Raw genomic sequence first — 23,681 nt, forward strand, 5'->3', positions numbered from 1 at the left:
TATAAAACTTAAATTGTGAATATTTGCTTAAATAAACTTTGAAAGAAGCATTAGCATATAAACCTGAAAGTATATGTGTAATTTGAAGTTAAAAATATGGTTGTGAATGTATAATTTTTTGTATTAAGCTGTGAATTTTATATAGTAAACTGTGAATTTTATGTATTGAACTGTGAGTTGACTGTATTAAGATGTGAATTATTAATAAATTTATGTTAAATATGAATGATTTATGTATGAATGTTTGTATTAATTTTCATGCGAACATATATATTTTTCGTGTTGTATAAATATGTAAGAATGTATTGGTTTTTATAATTATTTTGCATTAAACTCTAAATAAGTAATTTAATTGGTATATTAAATTGTGAATATAGTATTTAAATTATCAATCAATGATTTTATATACAGATCTGAAAGGAAGGATAATGGTGAAGGTGCACAGGTGGTTTGTGGTAACGTTCGGTAGTTGGTGGTGATGGTAGAGCTTAGGTTTAACTTTAAATATGTGAATTAGTGTATAGTTGATTGTATTATGTTATGTTATGAATTTTATGTATTAAACTAAAAATAGATTGTATTAAGTTGTATATTTTATATAAATTTTATGTTAAAATATGAATAAATGTAGGCATGAAAATATTAAACTGTGTATTACTGAATTTTAATATGTTTATTAAATTGTGAATATGTCTTATACGCGATATGTTTTTTTTAAAGAAATCTACAATTTAGAAAAATAGACTGAGTTTATCAAGACATAAATCTATTTTTTTAATTAAAATTTTTTATATTTTGCTGCAAAAATAAAATGATATGTATTAAAAAGAATTATCAAAGAAATGAGAACTATAATATTTGTTTTATTAAGCTGTGAATATAACCAGAAAATGCCATTAATTTTACTATTAGTCCAACAGTGGTCCGATGATGGTCAAGCTGCTGCCCAACAACGAGTGGCAATTAGTTGTAAATTAGAGAATATAAAGTTTGTTTAATATAATATTAATAGTTGATAAGTCCAAAATGCTCTTAATGAAAACGTTTAAAAAAATGGTTTTTAGGGTTTTTAACATTTTTGGGTTATCATTTGACCCACGGGCATTTTGGATATTTAAAAAAAAAACTAAATACTAAGAAGTTAAAGTTAACACCGAAGGACTATTTATGCAATATTTAAAACCATAAGGACCAAAGGCATATTTTTTTCATAGAAGTCCTCAAATTGAAATATTTAAAAAAACAAAGGGACCAATTATGAAATTTTGTCAAAAAGAAAAAAAAAAGAACTCTTTAGGTAATTTCCCTTTATATTAATTGCAAAAAGTGTATCCGTCTCGTTAACGTTTTCGGACACTGATTGAGTGACGTGCCAAGTTATTTTCACTGTACAGCACGACCTGTTTGTAAAACCCGCGAAGTTGAGCTGCGATCCCAATTTTGAATCCACATCAGTCCCCCACTGTTTTCGAAACCCTAATTCCACACACGTCTCTCTCATTCCACTGAAAAAATCCGTTTGTTGATGGCGACAACGATTACGAAGAACGAGAATGTTGTTAAGGTTAAAGCCGAAGGTGACGGAGTTGAAGAACAAAATGAGGTTTCTAAATCTGAAGCAGAGCTGAAGGAGGGTGTTCAGAAGAAGAGAGGTAGGAAAAGAGGTCGGAAAGTGAACAATGGGAACACTTGTAATGCTATTAAATCTCAAGAGAAGAGTTATAAACCGCGTGGTCGTCCGAAACAGGCTGTTACTATGAAGGAAGAAATGACGACGACGATGTTCCCAGAAGAAGCTATGGTTGATGCTGAAACTGCTCTTGCTACTCCTGATCGAGTGGGAAACGACACCAGCGAAGCAATAAACAGCAAAGAGGGCACAAACGAGAATGGAGTAATATCATGTGTCCCTGATTTCTCTCTTTTTTTAGTTAACGAAATCTGCTTAAGTACTCTGGCACAGTGGCACATATCTGATCAAACTTTATCTCTTTATATTCCATCCATTAGCAGGGAAACCTAATTAAAGTAGAGCCAAACACGTGCCATCAATGCCAAAATAACCATAAGCGAAGAGTTGTTCGGTGCCAGCGATGCACTAGAAGGCGTTACTGTGTGCCTTGCATTAAAAAATGGTATGAGTTGTCAAAAAAAAAAAAAAAATCTTCCTATGTAGTTGAGCAACTGAATGGAATGTTTACTTTGCAAGGTTCAGTCTAGTTGACTTATTACCAGTTACATCATTTTAACCCTTCACATTTGCCTGCATTGGCATCAGCTTTGCTACATTTTTTTGCTGGTGCAACAAGTAGCCATTATTGACCTTTGTAGAAGCATGCTTCCGTAACTTACTAACTTGATGCCCAATTGTAGAAAATGTAAGCAAACTGTAGTTAAATCGCCGGCAGTTTTCATCTTTCTCTCTTTGTTTATTCTGTTCTGTAGGTACCCTAACATGACAGAGGAAATGTTTGCTGAGTGTTGCCCTGTTTGCCAAGGCAACTGCAACTCTATAAATTGCTTGCGAAATGTGTACAATAAAGTTGGTTCCTGTAGCTCATCTTTTGTTATGAAACTTATTGATGTTCTTACTCTCAACCAGATAAGAAATTTAATACTGAATCTGTTGTTGGTTTTAGGTCAAAGAGAAGATTGATTTCAAACCTAATGATGATCACAAAGTTCGATATTCTATTTACATCCTACATGTGCTTTTTCCGTTCTTGAAGCATGTAAATGAGCAGCACATGAAAGAGATAGCAATAGAGTCTAGAATTCAAGGTATTTTTTGCTGTTTATCTCATTTTTCTTGCTTTATTTAAAATGTAGACCTTCTAGTTCACATTGTAGCTAATCTAAATCAGTGATGCCATATATATGATTCTTGACTAATGATGATGACTATGTCATTCTTATGGAAAAAGGTTTGAGTCAGATAAGTTCATTGTTGAGACTTCATGGAAATGCAAGGAAAGTCGTTTCTTCGGCTTAACTTCTCAACCTGAAGTCTCAAGTCTCATCCTTCATCATTTTAACTTAATTTCTATATATGATCTCATAATGGATGACATGAACTTGAATCTTTGACCTTAATATGAATGGATAAATGGCAATCAGCCATACTTTATGTAGGTTTCCCTGACTTTATTACTTGGGCAGGATCTTCTATATCAGAGGTACAGTTGAAGAAGGTAGAGTGCAGCTTGGATAAGCAAATGCACTGGTATGTCATTTCAATGATTGTACAAGTCTTTGAGGATTTTGTTTCTTGGGCGATGCATTCCTGTTTTGATTGTTCCCTGATATATGCAGTGACTGCTGTAAAACATCAATTTTTGACTTGCATAGAAGCTGCCCTTCTTGTCATTATAACCTTTGCCTTCAATGTTGCTGGGAGTTGCGAGATGGCAACCCTCAAGGAAACAATGAAGAAGTTATCATTGAACATAAAGATCCAGGGCCTGAGTACTTACATGGCATCCCTAAGGGATTCAGGAAAGCATGGAAAAAGACATGTTATGTTGAGAAGGCTGCTTCAGATCCTGCACCAAAGGAAAAGCAAACTCATGACTGGAATTCTTTGGTTGATGGCAGAATTCTTTGCCCTCCAAAAAGTATGGGTGGTTGTGGTCGTGGAATTTTAGAGTTGATGCACATAAAGCCACTTGATACTGTTTCAAAATTGCTGGAGAAAGCACAAGAGCTCTTAAAGACGCACAAACTGGAGGAAGATATGAGGGATATGCCTGAGAAATGGTGCACATGTTCTTCAGATGCTGGTGATCAGCAGTTACGAAAAGCTGCATCTCGTGAAGATTCCAGTGACAATTACTTGTATTGCCCACGTGCTGTTGACATTAAACCTGGAGATTTAAAGCATTTTCAGTGGCATTGGTCAAAAGGGGAGCCAGTAATAGTGAGTAATGTTCTAGAAACTACACTTGGGTTGAGCTGGGAACCCATGGTCATGTGGCGTGCTTTTCGCTGGGCTTCAAATTCCAAAGAAAACAAGCTCTCAGATGAGGCTGCTATTAACTGTTTGGATTGGTGTGAGGTTGGATAAGTACCTTTATATTTTACATCTTTTATTTATTTTTCTAGTGTTCTGAGGTGATTGGTGGATGTATACAGTTCATACAAGCTTGGGAGAACATTTTCTATCTCTATTGATATGAACTTCTCTCCTAGTATAGTATCACTAAGTTCCACCTCTTCAAATGCCTTACGGAGAAAATGTAGAGAAAGAAATAGAGATCTCTATATTTGTGCGTTCATCATGATGGAGAAGGTGTATGATACTATACTAGGAGAGACATTTTACACTGGAGGGAAGGGTACCCAGAGAGCGGGAGAGGGAGTTATCTACCATCTGAAACCGAGGGGAAATATTATAGGGTGGCAGTTAGGCTAAATGTGTTGACTTTGTCTGATTAAGAAGGAACATGAGAGGAAGATTGAAGTTGTGGAAATAAGGATAGTGTGGTGGACATGCTGTGTGGGACAAGATACTGAATTCAATAATAAAAAATATTAGGGAGTGATTTTCCTCGTTACTGTTGTCCCATTTTTCATTCAACTTTATTGCTTTGTATTCACTTTTTTTTTTCTTTCTCCCCTCCATTCATCATTGTGAGCTCACGTTTCATATGCCAGAGGTCATCTATGAAAGCATTCTATCTACCCTTGGGTGAAAATACGACTGTATACATCTTACCTCCCTCTTACCCCATTTATATAGGATTTGGATTTAGCCGTTCTTGTTCTTGTTCTTGTTGTTGTTTGCCTTTAAGTTAATACTACATTGAGATATATTACATGCCTAATCAAGTTTTCTCATTACATGCAGGTTGATGTTAATCTTCAAAAGTTTTTTACTTGGTATACGGACGGTATATATGACACTGAAGGGTGGCCTCAGATCCTAAAGCTGAAAGACTGGCCTCCATCAAATTCATTTGAAGAAAGGTTCCCACGTCATGGTGTTGAGTTTATCTCTTGCTTACCCTTTAAAGAGTACACACATCCACGTGATGGATACCTTAATCTTGCAGTGAAGCTGCCTGAAAAATCTTGTAAGCCAGACATGAGTCCTAAAACATATATAGCTTATGGTGTTCATCAAGAATTGGGACGTGGGGACTCTGTAACTAAACTTCATTGTCACAAGTCTGATGTGGTATGTTTTTTTTTCTGTTTGGTTACGCCAAATTCTTCTGCTTGAAATTTTCTATTCTGATTTTAGGCAAAGACAAGATCACCAGTGTTGGATTTCATCTAGTATCATTGGAATTGAATTTTGCTCTTTAGGCATCATCAAGAAAACTTTTTTCCCCCCTTTTAGTTATTGAAGTTGCTATTTCAATTTGTATGAGAAGAAATTGGTTTGCTGATGACTTCACTATCTTCAAAAGAAATGTAACAGAAGCTGTTATGAAAGTTCGTTTACTTTCATTTCACACTTGCAATTTATGAGAGTCTCATATATATTACATGGGGATTGCATAAATTGCTGGAATGCAATCTTAGTTTTTTCGATCCTTTCTTGATCTATTGGAAGAAACCGACAGCCCTCTTCTGTTTCTCATATTTTTTCTGTTATTAAAAGAATAAAAAGCAGTAATTGCAGTACTTCTTGGACTCAACATGGAAAAAAGAACCACTAATTAGAAAAGTAAAGTGAAATGAACATTATGAAGTAGCTGTATATTTACTATCCGAGTAAAACATCAAATTTTAATGGCTGTTTTTGATTTACAACATAAAATCATCTAGCTTTATTCTAAGAAGACAAAACCCTGATCTAAAAATTTTGGTATGTCAAAATAAAACCATTTTGCAAAAATTGAACCTGTCATGTCAGCTTTTCTTGTGAAGAGTTATTTCAAAGAGATATATTCTCTGTTTTGCACACGCCCAATCTGTTCTGGTTTTTAGATCTTTTCATTCGTTAATATTTTTTCTAGTGACATGCAGGTGAATGTGCTGACTCATACTGCAACTGTGACCCTCGACTCTGAACATTGTAAAAGGATAAATGTATTGAAAAAGCTGCACAAGGCTCAGGATCAGAAGGAACTTTATGTTGATAACATGAAAGATGCTACTTCCAAGCAAGTTGTTGGGTTGAAGAAACAAGAAGGGGATAAAACTACTCGTAAGCAATCAGACCAATATTTATTGAAGGAGGAAAGTTGTGAAGGTGTTGAGTTTAACATTGATAAAAAGGATATGAAGAGAAAGGATTCAATGAAAAGAGTTGAGGGACCAGATGGAAATAAACGAAAGAAAAAGAAGGGCAGGAAACAAGTGGTATCTTCTGATAGTGAAGAAGTTGATAACCAGTGTGATATTTCAGGTGGTTGTGTGGATGGATCTGATTCTGATTTGGGAGATGGAGGTGCTTTGTGGGATGTGTTTAGGAGGGAAGATACTCCTAAACTCCAGGAATATCTCAAAAAACACTTCAAAGAGTTTAGACATGCCTTTTGTCTTCCACTGCAGCAGGTATTAATCCTTACTTTTAGTTGAAATTAATGTATCTGTAGCATCACAGTAATTTTCTAAATTGTCCCATTGTGTTTTATTTGGTCCAGGTTATCCACCCAATTCATGATCAAACATTTTACTTAACCATGGAACATAAACGGAAGCTCAAGGAAGAGTTTGGTTAGTATGCATTTGCAAGGCTCTATAATATATCAGCTTTCACTGATATTCAATTTTATGATTGTGCTCGTTCTTTTTGGTTATGATCAGGAATTGAACCATGGAGCTTTGTCCAAAAGCTTGGAGATGCTGTCTTTATACCTGCTGGATGTGCCCATCAAGTTAGAAATTTAAAGGTTAGTAACCTACCACTAGTTTTTATATTTCTTTTAATTGTGAGATCCATTTCCTGAATAAACTGGTCACCCCTTGGTTGTTGACACTTGACACTCGACACTCGGTCTTTGAGGTTTCTAGTCATCTGATCATTGTTTGCTTGCTCTTGAGAATGCCTTGTAGTATGCATGAGATAATTGATAGTTTAATACTCCTTTTTCCTAATTAAGTGTCAAATCTTTGATTGATGTTATTTTGATGACATGTTTTGTGGGAAACAAGACATGAATTTGTCCCACTCCTACATACACACAAATGCTGCTAGCCAGTAGTTCAAGAGTCATTGAAATTGAGTTTTTTCTTTTGAATATTAGAAAATAGTTTTTCTACTAATTCTTTATATGTATTTACAGTTATATATACGGTTTTCTGTTACTCTAAACAAGGTAAAGGTAAGTTTATGTCTAATTTTCTTACCTTTAGGGTTAGACATTACTGATTTTTTGAAATTACTCATCCAAGATTTCCTTCCTACACACCATCATGCCTGTGTGTTCTTGAGCCTTAGCTCGTTTGTAACACACTTTTAGTGAGAAATAAAAGTTCCTTAACTTAATCGAGTCTCTTTTCCAAAGCTTCAGACATTGATATAGGAATAAGAGCTGTGTTTAAGGTGGAAAGAAAAATTTTCAATGACACAAACTGAGGCAACGGGTACAAGAGCCTTTTGGTGGATCTCAAATCCTTTTTCTTAAAATAATAGGAAGATGTAAGAGTCTAGTGCACTAAGAAGATGTAAAGTTTTCCTTTCTGACACTCCATTCTCCACTTTTTACGGAATGGAGATACAAGATGATTCCTACCTTTTGAAGAAATGGACTTAAGTTTTGAATTGATTGAAATAATCACGAGAATTGTCGAGACGTAAGTGTTATAATAAGTGAATAGATATGGTTTTTTTTTTTTTTTTTTTTTTTTTTTTTTTTTTGTGCAGTCATGTATAAAAGTTGCATTGGACTTTGTATCTCCTGAAAACGTTGGTGAATGCATCCGCTTGACAGAAGATTTCCGCCTTCTCCCCAAAAATCATAAGGCAAAAGAAGATAAGTTGGAGGTAAACAATCTTCAATTTGTTTATGTGAAATGTGTTGATTTGGGTTTATATATTATTGATAACAGGTTGAATTCGTAAAATTAAAAAGTTAGCATAAAAGGTAACATGTGGAATGACAATGCGCAACCTCCTGAATATTTTTAATAAAACATATTAGCTTGTTATTTTACTAATTTCTTTTTACAGCCATATTTTATATATTAATTACTTATGAAATAATTATAAAATGAAATTAAAGTATTGCCTGCTTAATACAACTCCTGTTTGACAACAACCTGTCCTTTTGCCACATATCTAATGCTGGTGTCAGTGTCAGTTAGGTTCATAATATCATCAGTTTCGTTAATTTCAATTTTAGTTTGTTATAAATTATTAAAATTGTGCAATTGGTTGATGCTGCTGGTAATTAATTAATTAATTGCAGGTGAAGAAAATGGCACTTTATGCAGTGGAGGCAGCTGTGAAGGACTTGGAAAAACTTGTTCCAAAGTAAAACTTTAAACCTTTTCTACACTAATTTTATTGGCAATCAGGTCACAAATAAAACAAAAAACGAAACTAACTGAAAAAAGGAAAATATATTATTTATATATTATACTTACCTTGTTGCATTTTTGTATCGGTTGACCTATTTTCTTTAATAAAACTTAAGCCTTTATTTTTATTTAAAGAGAACAAAATACTCCAAAAATCGTTATTATTTTTTTTCTCTCTATAAATAGAGCCTCATATTAGCATGTCTTTGTATACAACTTTTCATTTTTCATCTTTTTACTTTGATATTTTCTACCATTGATCTAAGTAACGTATTCAATTTTTTTAGGAACTCTGATAATCTTGAAAACTACCAAGTTGAAGTTCCAGTCACTGAAAATCTCCAAACCTTGCAAAAGGATGTGGGCTTACAAATAGATCTTGAATATGAAGAAAATGAAAGTGGTGGCAATGGCATCATAAAAACATCAAGGACTAGTGAAGAAGGGGACTGTAGTGGTAGCTTAGCATGTAAAAATGCATGTGAAAAGAAAAAGAAAGGGAAAGGAAAAGGAAAAGATAAGGAATCATCACAGTCTTGTTCATCTCTTGATGAATTTGTTGCACAGCTTGGTGCAATTAGGGTTACCAGAGACAATGAAGTTGAGCTCATGAAAAAAAGACTTGACTTTGACCAAAAAAGGGACCTCAAAAAGGAAGAATGGAAGACTAAGAAGATGCATCACATGCATCTCAACACACTGTTTGCTAAAAACCACTTGTTGCCAGAAGATGAACACATTAAGCGTCATCTCTTAGCCATGTTGTATGGCTTGTGATTACAGTTCATTATTGTACATGATTTACAAGAAAACAGAAACTTGCTTATCATTCCCACACCTGTGTCTATTTACCACGGGAATCTCACATGTAAAAAGAAAATGACAAAATGACCAAAATTGAACTATTAATATACGAGGCTAAACTCTTGAAATGACAATCTTTGTAATGCAATTTTCAATGGTGAAGGTGATGATATTATTCACTTCTCTAGTTATGTCACACACTCACACTCCAAGTCCATTGCATACCAAACTCAATACACAATGTTAATATTAATACGTGGCATTGATTTTGTTGGAGTAAGGAAGAGCATCCATAGTGGTCAAAAATAAGCTTTTCATATCACAATTGTTTTTAGGGCGGAGGGAGTCGTTGCGGCTTTAACAAATGGGATAGAGCGGTACTGCCAAATACTAGGTAACGTTCGTTACCTTGAACAGCGGGTTTATTGGATTGGAGGATTTATTGTATTCGAACGGCTTCACCAACCTGTGACTTAATTCAATTTGATTATAACAATTCACATGCAAGTAGAGAAATTAAAGAAAATTGATTTCTCCCACCCACCACCTTTAGCTTTTGTTTGTGATCCGTATATGTTTTTTTTCTTTCTTTGTTCTTTTTCCTTTTTATTTTATTTTATTTTATTTTATTTTATTTCGTTTAATAATATAAGTTGTTATAAAGACATGAAGATAGAATACTCAAATTTCACTCAACTATAGTTGTTTTTTCTGAAAGTTTTTATAAGACAAAACTACATAATTGGTTCCTATGGTTTGTAAAAATTTTTGGATAAAGTCCAAAAAAATTTTAATTAGCATGGAAGGTCGAAAATCAAGAAATTCCTATAATTTTGATCCAAAAAAACTTGAAAAGATTGTTATACCAGTTTATTTTATTTTTTGTATTTTATATACTTGTGTTGACATCTTTTCAATTTTTTAAAAAAGAAAAAAGAAAATTAGCCTACAACAACTTATCACTCTATGGTACCTTCCCTCCCCTCTCTCTCTCTCTCTCTCTCTCTCTCCCCCTCTCTTTCTCTCTCTCTCTCTCTCTCTCTCTCTCTCTCCCCCTCTCTTTCTCTCTCTTTCTCTCTCTCTCTCTCTCTCTCTCTCTCTCTCTCTCTATATATATATATATATATATATATATATATATATATATATATATATATATATATATTCTTCTTCTTCCTCCTTTCACCTGCAACTCAAAAATATCTCACACACATACATGCATTAAAAACACATACACAATAATATACTTAAAATTTGATACACGTGATTGTATGTTTCTTTGTCTATCTCTCTCTCTCCCCCTCTCTCTCTCTCTCACACACACATACACACACTGTTTATGAAAGAAGTCGGAGAACAAGGCATTGATTTCATCCAAATCGACATTTCAAAACCACTCATCGATTAAGCTTCCTTCGACTGCATCTTTCACAAGGTCTACGATCGTGAATGGTAACTCGATCTCCACGATTTCTCTAACAATAACCCCAACGCAACAATCATTGAACCTCTCTCAGCCTCCTCTACGATAGTGAAATAAACCCAGATACTGCAATGGGAAATCATCATCAGATCTTGAAATGAAAAATGTCCATCAAATCCCCTGTTGTTGCTGTAATCGTAGATTCAAATAAAGAATTTATGGAGTTGATGTTTCTTCGTTCTTTTGTTGACAACGGTGGGATAAATTAGGGTGAGACCGTATGCAAGCTTATTCGAGATACCTCGTTGGTGAAGCAAGAAACTAGTGCATATGTGTTTTGACTTACACCGGGGGATGGGATAGTCAGAGATGTTCTAGGCTTCTGGTTTGATAGAGGGGGGGGGGGGGGGGGGGGGGGGGGGGGGGAAAGGAGAGAAAGAGAGAGTTTTACCCATTTTCTTTTTTTATTACTATTATTATGTTAATAAAAATATAAAAATTATGTAAAAGTAAATAAATAATGGTATAATCGTCTTTTCAAGTTTTTTGGACCAAAATCACGGGGATTTCTTGATTTTAGACCTTCCATACAAGTAAAAAACTTTTTGGACCTTATCCAAAGTTTTTTGCAAACCATAGGGACCAATTATGCAGTTTTGTCTTTTTATAATTCGCTCAACCTTCGGTTAGTTTCCATGGATTCTGAGGCAAGGATAAACAAGTCAATTCTAGCCAAATATGTAAATCCTCACAAGGCGTTTCAAGTCAAGATTCTATTTTATTTTCCAAAATTTTAATTAGATGTTAATTTTAATATTATTTTAGATTTTTTTTGGTTTTAAATTAGCAAAATTCTATTTTTAAATAAAAAATTTATGTTTTTTTTTCTAATTTAATTAAATAAAAAAGAATGATGTGACAAGTAGGTTGAGAAATATAGAGTTTTCATGTGTTGCATGTTAAGAAAGATGGAAGTGAGAGGAGAGAGAAGAACTAATGTGAAAGTGGGTTGAGTAGGTTGGGAGAGAATGACTCTTTCCTCCTTTAGGGCGGACGGAGTCAATAGCAATTTTGGAAACAGGTAAGTGCGGTACTAGGTAAGTGCGGTATTGGGGGTACCACCGGGAAACAATACCTCCAAAGTGGGTTGAGCGGGTTCATTGACTTCATTCTCTTCAATTGGGTTGATGAACCTGTGCTTAGTTTTGAATGTAGGAAGACCATTGTTTTGTTTTTTGTGAGTGAATTGAATGCATAAAAACTTTTTAAAAATGAAGAGATTCCCTCTCAAGCCAATAACTTTAATTGAATTGCATGTCACTTTTAACTTTGACTATATCTTTACGGATTCCTTTTGTTTGTTTTAGAAGTTTATATAGATATAATACACATTTCATTCATTTGTAGAGTTCTTATTTCGGAAAATTTTATATTTCATTCAATTCCTTTAGTTACATTCAATGGATTTTCGAGACAAAGTTAAACAAACCGGTTCTAGCCAAAAATGTAAATCCACACAAGGTGGTTCAAGTCAAGATATTTCATTATTTTCTCAAGATTTTCAAAATCCAAACTATCAGCAATACCAAAACTACACACAACAATATTTCCTAATGTAACAATTTTACAACAGATTTAGGCTTCCAAAGGAAAATCAGAGTTATAATTCATGGAATTAGTTTTCTCAAAGGGTTCCAGAAACCCAATTCCAATCTTCTTAAGCTGAGAATTTCCAGTTCCGTGATGCTCATAATGTAGAATCTGACGGTTCTAGTGACGACTCGACTCCCGAAAGAAACAAAGAAGACACTAGCGAGGAGTTGCAACCTGTTGTTGAGAAAAAAACACAACTATACACACTGCCAAAGCGAAAGAACTGGGTAGAACGCGAATAATTGATTTTGGCTAGGGCATATGTCGATGTTTCTAGTGTCACACCCCCGAACCAGACGGCGGAAACGTCCCGGGGCTTGTGCATGACTTCATCTTGAAATATCATTACAGTGAATATAAATGAAACATAACATCATCATTAGCATGCATAATATAATACAATTGCCATTGTTTACATCAAGTACAATCTTTTAAATAACATGAAGAAAACATTCAATGTATGATGTTTAACAGTACACAAAACAAAATCCCATATTCTTGTAGATTCTTCTGCTTAACGAGTCCCTGAGAATACATGTTATTTTGAAAACGTCAACATATATAATGTTGGTGACTTCATAAGTATATTTAAGAAAATGATTTGTATAACTTTGTAATCACAAGAAAATCCTGTATTTTCTTAAAATAGTTTGGTATATTTATGTCCGATCTTGTATTAATGCATGTGTGTTATTGTTTAATAGAATGCCAAAAGTGATAGAAGAAAATGTAAATAGAATGCCCCCAGACAACCCGATGTTGCCCGAAAAAGAAGAATAGATAATGCTGTCGTACTAATAGCGAGGTTGAGTACCAGTGTGAGTAAGTTTCCGAGTAATCCAACATAAAAGAAAATAGTCTTCCGCAAACTTCATAACGTTAATTCCTCTAAGTGAGCCGTCATAACCATACTAAATAATGACAATTTCGCATGTCTTGGCGTTTGTGAACGCCGACTGAAAAATAGAATAAGGTTACCGTCACCCTAGACTGATGTAGTCTAACTGTAGCGAACAACTCAGGTGTGGAGTGTCATCCCCGTATAGATCTATACACAAAACCCCGCTTTCCCTCAAAGAGACTCTGATTATAACTACAGGCTACGATCGTACACTCGATAGGTGTCAACCGACAAAACTCACTAGATCCTTAATTGAATTTACGCGAAGATAAACATATAAAACTCATTCTAGGCCCAACGAACCATGTAAGTTAGCCACTAGGGCATCGCTAAACATGTGAGTCATTTCAAAACCTAATATGAATGAGATTATATAACATGGGCCCGAAAGATATGTAAAAGGACAACTAAGGCCCATTTCACATGTAATGTATTTATAGGCCCAAATAGCACGCAAATAGTATACAAGATCCGTCGCTCATGTTAATGGGTCGGTGAGGCCCAATAAACAAATACATAGTATTTAAGACCTATCAAACATATAAATGGGCCACTAAGGCCCAATAACCTAAAAATGATCAAAATTAATTTGTTTGTTAGTTTATTATTGGTTTTGGTTCAAGTATTCACTAAAATAGCATAAAATGTCCACTTTTTGTAAAAATGACGTTCTTGGCCCAATAAGCCCGAAATTTACAATTAAGGCCCAATTTTAGTAAAAATAACACTTTAGTCCCCATTTTGTTCAAAACTTGTATTTATGGCTAGTTTTTGGTAAAAATAACATTTTAAACACATTTTTGTCAAAAATATCATTTTGGCTTGATTTTTGTGAAAATACACATTTTTCTTGTTTTTGGCTTTTCCGACCTAGTTGTTGGAAAATTTGTAGAAAAATCATCGTAAGTTGAAATTTGGATCCATAAATTCTGGAAGTTTGTAAATTTTGTCTACTTTGTTCACAATTTTTCTCATAATTTTTAATGGCCTCTAACAAGTGTGAAATTGCTCACCTTCACAGGTTGGTCCGAAATTACTTCAAATATGATAGGCAGTTTTGTAAAATTTGTCAAAAATTGTAGAAACATCGTATGAAAACGTGAGAGTATTCATTTTAAAGGTATAAACCAGAACTTTTTGCATGTAAAACATTTTTGAAAAATATTATCATTAATTTGATCAAAACAGTTCGAGATTGGACCAAAACTTTTCTGTCAATGGCTGAATTTTGAGTTTAGTTTATAGATCTTTCAACACAACACTCATTTTTGCTATTTTAAGTGTGTAAATCCCAAATCTACTAGTTTACATGTATTATATGTGATAAGACATACTTTTTTCAAGGTTTTCATGTAGATCCAAGTGATAAACTTAATATTCTTAACATATTTTTAGATTTATGGCGTAAATAGCACATAATCAACAAATAAGTCATGAAAAACACACATATTCATGCATATACACATAGATCTACATAAAGCAACTTGTATTCTCCCCCAAAACCAAGTAAAAATAAAAAATAGGGGGTATGAACTCACCTTGGGGGTTTTTGAGATGTAGATGAAGAAGGAGAGGGATTTTTGAGTCCTAGCTTGTGTCTTGAAGGGATCTCGAAATGATGGTTGTTCTAAGACCCATATTCACAAAAATGGAGTTGTAAGAAGGATGATCTTAGTATAAACTTGAAGTAAAACATCTAGAGTTTACTATGGACTGTCACAACTAGAAATTTGGATGCTTGTAACAACAACAATGATAACAATTATGAACCAAAAATGTGAAAGCATGTATGATGCTTATTCAATAACAACAAAACTCCCATCAAACACTTTATACTAGCACTAAAACTAATCAACAAAGATTTGGAAACCTTAGAAATCCCGGTTTAAGTCCATTTTGGACTAGGAATTTCCTTTTGGGCCTTTTGGACCAAAAAGTTTCCAAATTTATTTTTTGGGTTTAGAACTCTTAAATGGGCTCTAATTGGACCCATATACATGAAACTTAATATTTTGGGCCTTATAAGCCTAAACTGAACTAGTTTATCTTAAATGGGCCTTATTGGGCCATAACAAATCTAATTAGCCCTAATGGATCATAAAAATCATCCCTTGATTTATTTTGGGCCAAAAATTACCTAATTGGACCATAAGATGGACTTAAGAAAAAAAAGCCCAATTTTCTTTCTTCCTTTCTCCTCTACTCGGCCCAACAACTCAAAAGAGGAAGGAGTTGACTTTCCATTGCCACCTCCTTATTACATTTTGGGTCTCCATGCAAATAACACATACTTCCATGCACACATCATATCACTCACTTCTCTTCTCCTCTCTCTTTTCTACGCTCGGTCGAGAACCACAAATAAACACACACACACATTTCACTTAAACACTCTCAAAGAAATTCTCTTCATTCTTCATCAAATTTTCGAGATCTAAGGGCTTTTTCAAGGAGATTATTCTACAAAATTCATCATCTAAGGTAAGTTGATGTTTAATCTATGATCTAGAAACTTCATTTCATAAAAAACCTCTTCCTAATCTATTCAAACTCATGATCACCATCTTAGAAGCCTCTAAGTTCGAGATCTTCCAAGAAGGCTTGCTAGGATCGAAACTTTCTCCATTTCTTCCTTCTAAACCAAAAACAACAAGCAAAGGTGAGCTTCATACCCCTCTCTTTTCGGTTTTCATAAGTTTTATGGGGGAGAATACAAGTAAAATGTGTAGATCTATGTGTATGTGTATGCTATGTATGATTTTATGCATGTATGTATGATTTTATGTGTTTTTGTGTTGAATATGTAAACAAAAAGGGAAGAAATCTCGAGATCTATGTCATAAGAAGGAAAACAAACATGATCTAAGTTATATTACACTAACAAGTTAAGAATATTAACTTATAAGATTGTGATAAACATATTTTAACATAAAACCCATTTTTGGGCTTAAATTGTTAAAAATACAAAAGTTGCGTTAAAAGTTGCCAATCACATTTTCTTAAAGGTCAAAAGAGTCAAAACAGTTAAAATAGTTGTTTTTATGAACATTATGATCTTCAAAGGACTTAAAACGTAAATATTAGCTTAATGGGATCAACTTTGGGCTTTTCGGCCCAATAAGCCCAAAAATTGCAAAAATACGACATTTAAAGGGGCTGAAATGGTAAATTCTTCAAAACAGGGGATAACAAGTGTAACAAAACTATTTCAAGGGTTAAAAATGCTTTTCTTTTCCAATAAGGATAAAAAATGCAAAGTTTTTAGATTTTGGGCCAAAATTGTAAAAGTTGCAAAAGTTTGGGTTTTAAACCGAAAAACACTTTTATGGAAGGGCTGAATCTGCCAAAGAATAAACTTTGAGCTAAAAACATCATTTAAACAATTCTATGATGCAAAAGTGTCAAGAAAATGTTTTAAGGGCTTAAAATGACTTTTCTTTTATATAAAAGACTAAAATTGTTATTTTATAAAAAGAAAGGGGCTAAAAAGGTTAAACAACTATTTTTAAACCAATTATTTTATTTATAGAATATTGAGTTAAAAATACTAATCTACGGCTTACAACAAAAACATCGAAAGACAAATACACGTATAACTCCAAATATCATTATAAACAAATCACTCGGTCTCGAGTCGATACAAAAATAACAAATCGTACAATCATATCCTCCAACCATTATACAATGCCTAAGACAAGTAAACATTCCGAAGACCTTGAGCTGAAAGCCTCAAATCATGCTTGTTGGATCTTCAAGTCCATTAACATGACCTTTGGGCCCAAGGGGATAATGATTATATGTTATTGGGCCTTCTATGACCCAATTCCATATAAAGGAAACTTCAATGACTTTTTAAGTGCTATTGGGCCCTAGTGATCCATTAGTATTGTCATAAGGTCAAAGTAATCAAATGCGAGATGGGCCAACGTGTCTTTCGCATCCCCGACAGCCTAAAATAACTCACGGAAGTAGCAGGACTTCGTACTCCTCTTCTCCTCGTTTGTTAGGCTTATGAGTAATCAAAGTAAACAAATTCAGGTTGTTAATCAATGGTAAACAAGGTTGTTTGGATTAAGTGAGTGATAACGGGCGACGCCTCTAAGGATCGTTCGTATACTGTAGTTATAACTAGTCATTACTAATGCATGATTATAACAACTCACAAACCTTAATTAATCCAACACCACCCAAGTAATCAAGGAAGAGTAATAAAAAATCATTCATTGTGGCGGTATCACCATTTGAGAAATAACTGTATTTTATGTTTTTGGAAAACATCGGGTTTTCCGGGGAAGTTCAACATTTTGCACTTACAGTTAATACAAAGTTTTTCAATTATACATGTGTTGAAATCATCATGCATATATTTACGGATCTTCACACCTTTTTATAAACAATGGTCTTTTAAGAAAATATCGGATTTTCTGGATTTTTCAAACTACACAAATCATTTTTATCACAACATTGCTTATGAACTCCCCAACATTCCATATGTTGACCGTTTTTCAAAATAACTTGTATTCTCAGGTAACAAGTAAGCTGAGGAATAAGTACCAAGTATGTTAGTGTGTTTTGTTATTGAAAACTATCAAACAGTTTATATATGGATTTGTAACGTTAAAACAATGTACTTGATGTGAACAATTCCAGTTGTAATATATTGATGCATGGTGATGTTTATGTTATGATTCATGTATATTCATTGTGATGATATTCAATTTAAGTCACACGAGCCCTCGGACGTTTCCGTCGTCTAGTTCGGGGGTGTGACATGGACTTACCAACAAGCTTAGTAATTGATCCTTGTTGATGATGAACTCAAAATTTCTTGAGGGGGGAATGGATGTCTTGAGAGAAAAATGAGATAAAAGTGAAGTTTGAAATGAGGGTGGGAGGAAAGGGGAAGGGTCGATCAAGAGAAGAAGGGGGAAATAAGGGAAGGGTTGACCTCCCTTAAAGGTGATTAGATGGTGCATGGGGGTTAATACCTTGATATATGTTAAATAATTTTGAGGTGGAAAGCACCATTATCCAACCTATTCTTTTTTTTTTCTTACTCACTAGGCCGAGAATGGGCTAGTGGGATGAAGAAAATGGTGTTGGGCCTAAACTACTGGCTTGATCGAATTTTTATAGGCCCCATATTATTTTTCCAGCCCATTGGGCCCTTAGGATAGTTCACGGCCCCTTTTGAATAAAAGAAATGGAGTTTATGGCCCATTAGGGCTAATTAATTCATTTATGGCCCAATGAGACTCATTAGGGTTAGAATGAATCATCCTAGGCCCAAATGATTCCAAATGTCATAGATTTATGAATTGGGTCCATTTAGACCAAAGATAGTCAAGTTGAAGGTTTATTGGTCCATTAGGCCCAATAAGAGAACCCTAGCTCACATTAGACTGGAACCGGGATTTCTAGGGTTTTCAACACCTTATTGACTATAAGAAATATATTGAGGGAGCATAGAGTATGATATTCATTTAGAGTACAAGCCTCACAATGGATGATGTTTACATGAGAATAGAATTTCCTAGCTAAAAATGCTACGTGTGACATCTAGAAACAATCAACGAGGAAATCAACAAAGGTTCGATGCATTTTGGGAGAGGATTCTAGAGCATTTTAGTGTTCAAGTGGGAGGTTCCAATCGTTCACGGCACTAAGTAATCTCAAAATAGAAAGACCTCCAAAAGAAATGTAATGCTTTCAACAACATCTATAACCGTAAGATGAACACTGTGGCTAGCAGGAGATCTAAGACTGATGTTTTACAATATTCACCAAGCGAGTATCGGAGGACTATTAATCAAAAATGTTTTCATCATCAACAAGCTTGGGAGTGGTTGAAAGATAACGCGAAATGAGATTAGGTTACAAAAGCTGGTGAAGACTCTTCGCCTCCTTCTTCAAAACGAACCAAAACATTTTCATCCATAATATCCTCTTGAATTCTCTCTCTCTCTCTTCCCTCCAACAACAATATTCGTTTAGTGTTGAAGACTCACCGCCTCATAGAAAAAGAAAAGGAAAGAAAGCGGCATCGACACCATCAATAGAAAATGAAAATTTTGATTTCATCAAACAAATTGTCGCCATCAAGACTGAAACCGAAACAGAGGTGGAATAGAGATAGTGGGTACCGGGAACAAAAATTGTGCATTCTCGAAGCTAATGAAGAACGGAAAACTCAATTGTTGGATCGGGATATAGAAAACCAAGATATGGAGTATTTTCTCCGACCGCATGATCATTTGACTGGAGGTATTTTACGCCCGATGCTTGAAAGGAAACAACAAATTGCAACTAAGTATGGTTGGGAGCTGGAGAACCTGTGAAGTTCAAAATGTCGGCATCATTTGATTGGAGATTCTTTCTCTTTATTATTATGTTTTTTATTTTTATTTTTATTAAGATTCTATATATGCACCCTTGTTTCATTATCTCTCTCTCTCTCTCTATATATATATATATGTGTGTGTGTGTGTGTGTGTATGTGTGTGTGTGTATGTGTTTCATTTTCTCTCCATCTTTTCTCATTTAAAAATGAATCTAAATGTTCGGAAAATAGTAATGAAAGTTAAAGACGATAGTTCATCATCTGAGGATGAACTTATCAATATTAATTTGTTACCTGTATTGTCATGTACTGCACAACTTCTTCTTCAGAACAATGCTAGTTCAAGCAACATTCAAAGGAGAAACACAATCCACAGAGATCGTTTAGAGGCTAAACAACTGTTGATCCAACATTATTTTGTGGATGATTCAACCTATGGTCATGCGCAATTCCGCAGAAGGTTTCGTATGAGAAAATGTTTATTTATGCGACTTGTTGGTGACCTGGAGATGAATTATCCTTATTTTCAAGCAACATGGGATGCAACAAATCAAAGAATTTTCAGTGCGCTACAAAATGCACATCAGCAATACATTAATTAGTGAAGGGTTATAACACATACTCATTAGATAAGTATCTGAATATGTCAGAAAGAACTTCTTGTGAAGCTCTTGAAAACTTTTGCTTCAGTGTTGTCCATATGTATAAGGCTGAATTTTTACGTCGTCCAACATCCACTAACATTCAGCTTTTGTATGAAGCACATGAAGCTAAACATGGATTCCTTGGAATGCTTGGTAGCACTAACTGCACACATTGGAATTAGAGGAATTTTCCAATGGAATTGAGATGCCAATACATGAAGGGTGACCATCAGTATCCATCAATGATACTAGAAACGGTGACGTCACAAGATTTCTGGTTTTGACATGTATTCTATGGTATAGCCGCTTCGAACAATGATTTAAACGTGCTCTACCAATCACCATTACTTGATGAGAAATATCATGGAACAGGACCCGATTGTTCATTTTATCTGAATGATGCATACTGTAAATATGGTTACTATCTTATGGATGGAATATATCCATCATGAGCTGTATTTGTGAAGGCATATCCATATCCAGTAACCGACAAAAAGATACGGTTCAAGGCGACACAAGAATCAACAAAAAAAAAGGACGTATAATGTGCTTTTGGATTCCTTAAAGGACGTTGAGACATATTAAAAAAAATGATTGCATGGGCTACGACACCCCCTCCCCCACCGTCGAAGTTGATGGCCAAGAAATAATACATGAATTGCGCAATGCTGAGACCCACCACCAGCTTCTATCCGATCTTACCGATCACATTGAACATGTTTACATTCCAACTCCGAATAATAACTAGTTAATTTTAATTGTCGTTTTAGGATTTAAATTATGTTGTATTTTTCAAGTGTGTTTTTTAATTAATGTGTTTTTTAATCATCGTGTATTGTTTTTATTTGTAGTGTGGTTTTTTAATTAAATGTTATTTTGAATATTATTTTAGAAGTTTTTTTTGTTTTAAATCAGAAAATTTTTATTTTTAATTGAAAAAATGTTATGTTTATTTTATTTTATATTTTATAATTTTATTAAATAAAAAAGAATGATGTGAAAAGTAGGTTAAGTGGATTAGGAAAGATAGGGTTTCAATGTGTTGTGGGTTGAAAAAGATAGAAGAGAAAGAAAATAAAAAAAAGTTGATGTGGCAGTGGGTTGAGTGGGTTAGGTGGGAAGGACTCCCTCCTAGCTTTTTTAGCTCCTTCAAAATGCACAAAAAATGAACACCCAAGGTTCTCCACAAGCTCACACACTCAACAAAGGAAGATGGTACTCGATTTTAGGGTTTTTAGACATAGGAGGCTGGTAAGGAGGCCAGCCAAGGGACTTAAGGCATGTAAATAGGATGCAACACCCTAAAAATTAGGGTTTCCTTCCTAGCTGCCAACACACCGTGTTGAGGAACCTCGACAGACCGTGTTGATTCATTAATATCCGCAGCCAAAGTCATCTCGACACACCGTGTTGACGCTTCCAACACGCAGTGTCACAAAGAAAATATAAACAATTGGAAAATAAGTTCATACCGGAAACCAAGCGTTACAATTTTTTGTAAAGCATGTTGTGAAACTTTACATAATAAGCTTTTGAAAATGTCTATGGTGTGGAAATTCTTTACCTGGATTCTGCTTTTTTCAAGGCTCCCTTTTATGGTTGTGTATTGTGATTCATTTGTCTTGTTAATATACTAAAAAAATTGTGCAACTTGGAGTGATCTGAATCCAAGTAGCTTTTAAATCTAGCATGTTGACTCTTGACTCTATTATTCGTGTGGTTGCTGAAGTGTAAAATTATGTTTGTCCATAACGAGACAAACATTTCCTTGTATTTATCCAACTAAGTTTGATTGAGATAATTAAAAGGAATTGAAATTTTTTAAAAATAATCGATGAGAAAATATGTAATAATTCATAATGATATAAATTGTAACTATTCATAATGATATAATCTTTGTTTGTCCATAATGATAGAAATTGTAATTATTCATTAAGTAAATATATAATAATTCATAAAGTAAATATCTAATAATTCGTGTCGTTGAATCGATGAAATAGAATCAAAGATCATGATCTGAGGGTCTATGATACTAGAATAGGATAACGTGTACCATATAATCACACAAATTTCAGCATAAGGGCATTTTAGTCAATTAACCCATATTAAAAAAGGAAAATTTTGGATTTTTAAGGATAATTAATTCCTTTATTTTTAAAAATATGAATATTTTAAATTAATTCAAATTTAAAAATCCGATTTTATTCTGTTAGAATGACAGAATGTCAACCATAAACTAGTATAAGTTTTAGTTTTTATTCCGTCAGAATAACATAATAAAACCATAAACTAGTAAATATAATTTCGATTTTATTCTGTTAAAATGATAAAATGTCAACCATAAACTAGTAAATACATTATGAAAGAATACACAAAATCGATTCTTGAACTAATAATATACCAAATAATTACATTGTATGATTGTGATTCATTGAATAACAACAACATTCTGAAAGAATAACAAGTGTAATTCTTAAAAAATAACAACATTCTTAAACAGTGAGTGTGATCATTCTTTGATTCATTATTCAAGTATTTCCCATCAGGTCTTCAAGCCATTCTTCAAGTCATTTCTATCACAAATTCATTGCCAAATATTTTGTAGTGATACACTTGTAACAACTGCACATTAAATGCTCTTTCAAAAAAAAAACTGCACATTAAGCATGTAAATAATTAACCACTATTCTATCAGAATACAACAATAATATTCTTACATAATAAACTATTCTTGCAGAATGCTTTTGAATATTCTTAAAGAATTTGTATTATCAAGAATATACCCAACGAACAAAACATTTGAAATATAAATGCATGAAAAGATAATGTTAACACAAAAGGTGACCAATAAAAAAACAATTAGAATATATAAACCATCTTCGGCTCACAAGTTTTTTGTTGTGAAAAATGATGATCTATGAAAGCACCAGGATGAAGACTGATGAAGACTCCCTGTATGTATTCCAAATGCATTATATTCCTATTCACTTTCTCTTTACATATAAAAAATCTTGTTACAAGAAAAAGAAAAGAAACCAAATATCCAAACCACATGGAACACAGTAAGGGGACAATAAGTAGGAAGAAGACCTTCCAAGGGTAAAAATGTCCAAATAAATAGTATCGATCCCACCAGGTATAAAAAACCACCTTTGTTTGCACCTAAAGCTTGTGTAAATTATTGCAACAGAAAAGTAGTTCATGTTTTTGCCTTCTAATATGAAAAAAAAATCCCCAGGTTTACCCTTTTCATGCAAATTCTGATAGAATGTCAGTTTAACCCTTTTCATCAAAGACTAATGACATGTACCACTACAGTTAGACTAATTCTTAAACAATGCAATTGACACATTCTTTTTTGAACAATATAACCAAATTATTAAAGAATGGTGAACAACATGTTATGTACTCTTATAGATATAATATGTTTCTTTATTTAAAAAA

At 33.8% G+C, this 23,681-nt stretch overlaps 1 protein-coding gene across 1 annotated transcript; it reads left to right on the top strand.

The window, feature by feature from the left end:
* The first annotated feature begins 1,360 nt into the window (after window positions 1-1,360).
* Window positions 1,361-9,410, top strand: LOC145053270 (lysine-specific demethylase JMJ26-like). The gene is made up of 13 exons (XM_079001277.1): window positions 1,361-1,894; window positions 2,011-2,135; window positions 2,446-2,542; window positions 2,640-2,781; window positions 3,160-3,223; window positions 3,313-4,054; window positions 4,847-5,176; window positions 5,974-6,504; window positions 6,594-6,666; window positions 6,757-6,842; window positions 7,817-7,936; window positions 8,361-8,425; window positions 8,760-9,410. Exons 1-13 carry the CDS (start codon window positions 1,526-1,528, stop codon window positions 9,247-9,249), a joined length of 3,234 nt encoding a protein of 1,077 aa, XP_078857403.1. The 5' UTR covers window positions 1,361-1,525; the 3' UTR covers window positions 9,250-9,410.
* Window positions 9,411-23,681: the final 14,271 nt, after the last annotated feature.

The sequence above is a fragment of the Lactuca serriola genome, chromosome 5 (genome assembly GCF_051521515.1).
Source record: "Lactuca serriola cultivar US96UC23 chromosome 5, Lser_US96UC23_V15, whole genome shotgun sequence".
Taxonomy (NCBI): Eukaryota; Viridiplantae; Streptophyta; class Magnoliopsida; order Asterales; family Asteraceae; genus Lactuca; species Lactuca serriola.

Coding starts and splice junctions, on each gene's coding strand:
- LOC145053270 (XM_079001277.1), top strand. CDS start 1,526: ATGGCGACAACGATTACGAAGAACGAGAATGTTGTTAAGGTTAAAGCC. Junction 1,895..2,010: donor AGGGCACAAACGAGAATGGA/GTAATATCATGT, acceptor TCCATCCATTAG/CAGGGAAACCTAATTAAAGT. Junction 8,426..8,759: donor TTGGAAAAACTTGTTCCAAA/GTAAAACTTTAA, acceptor CAATTTTTTTAG/GAACTCTGATAATCTTGAAA.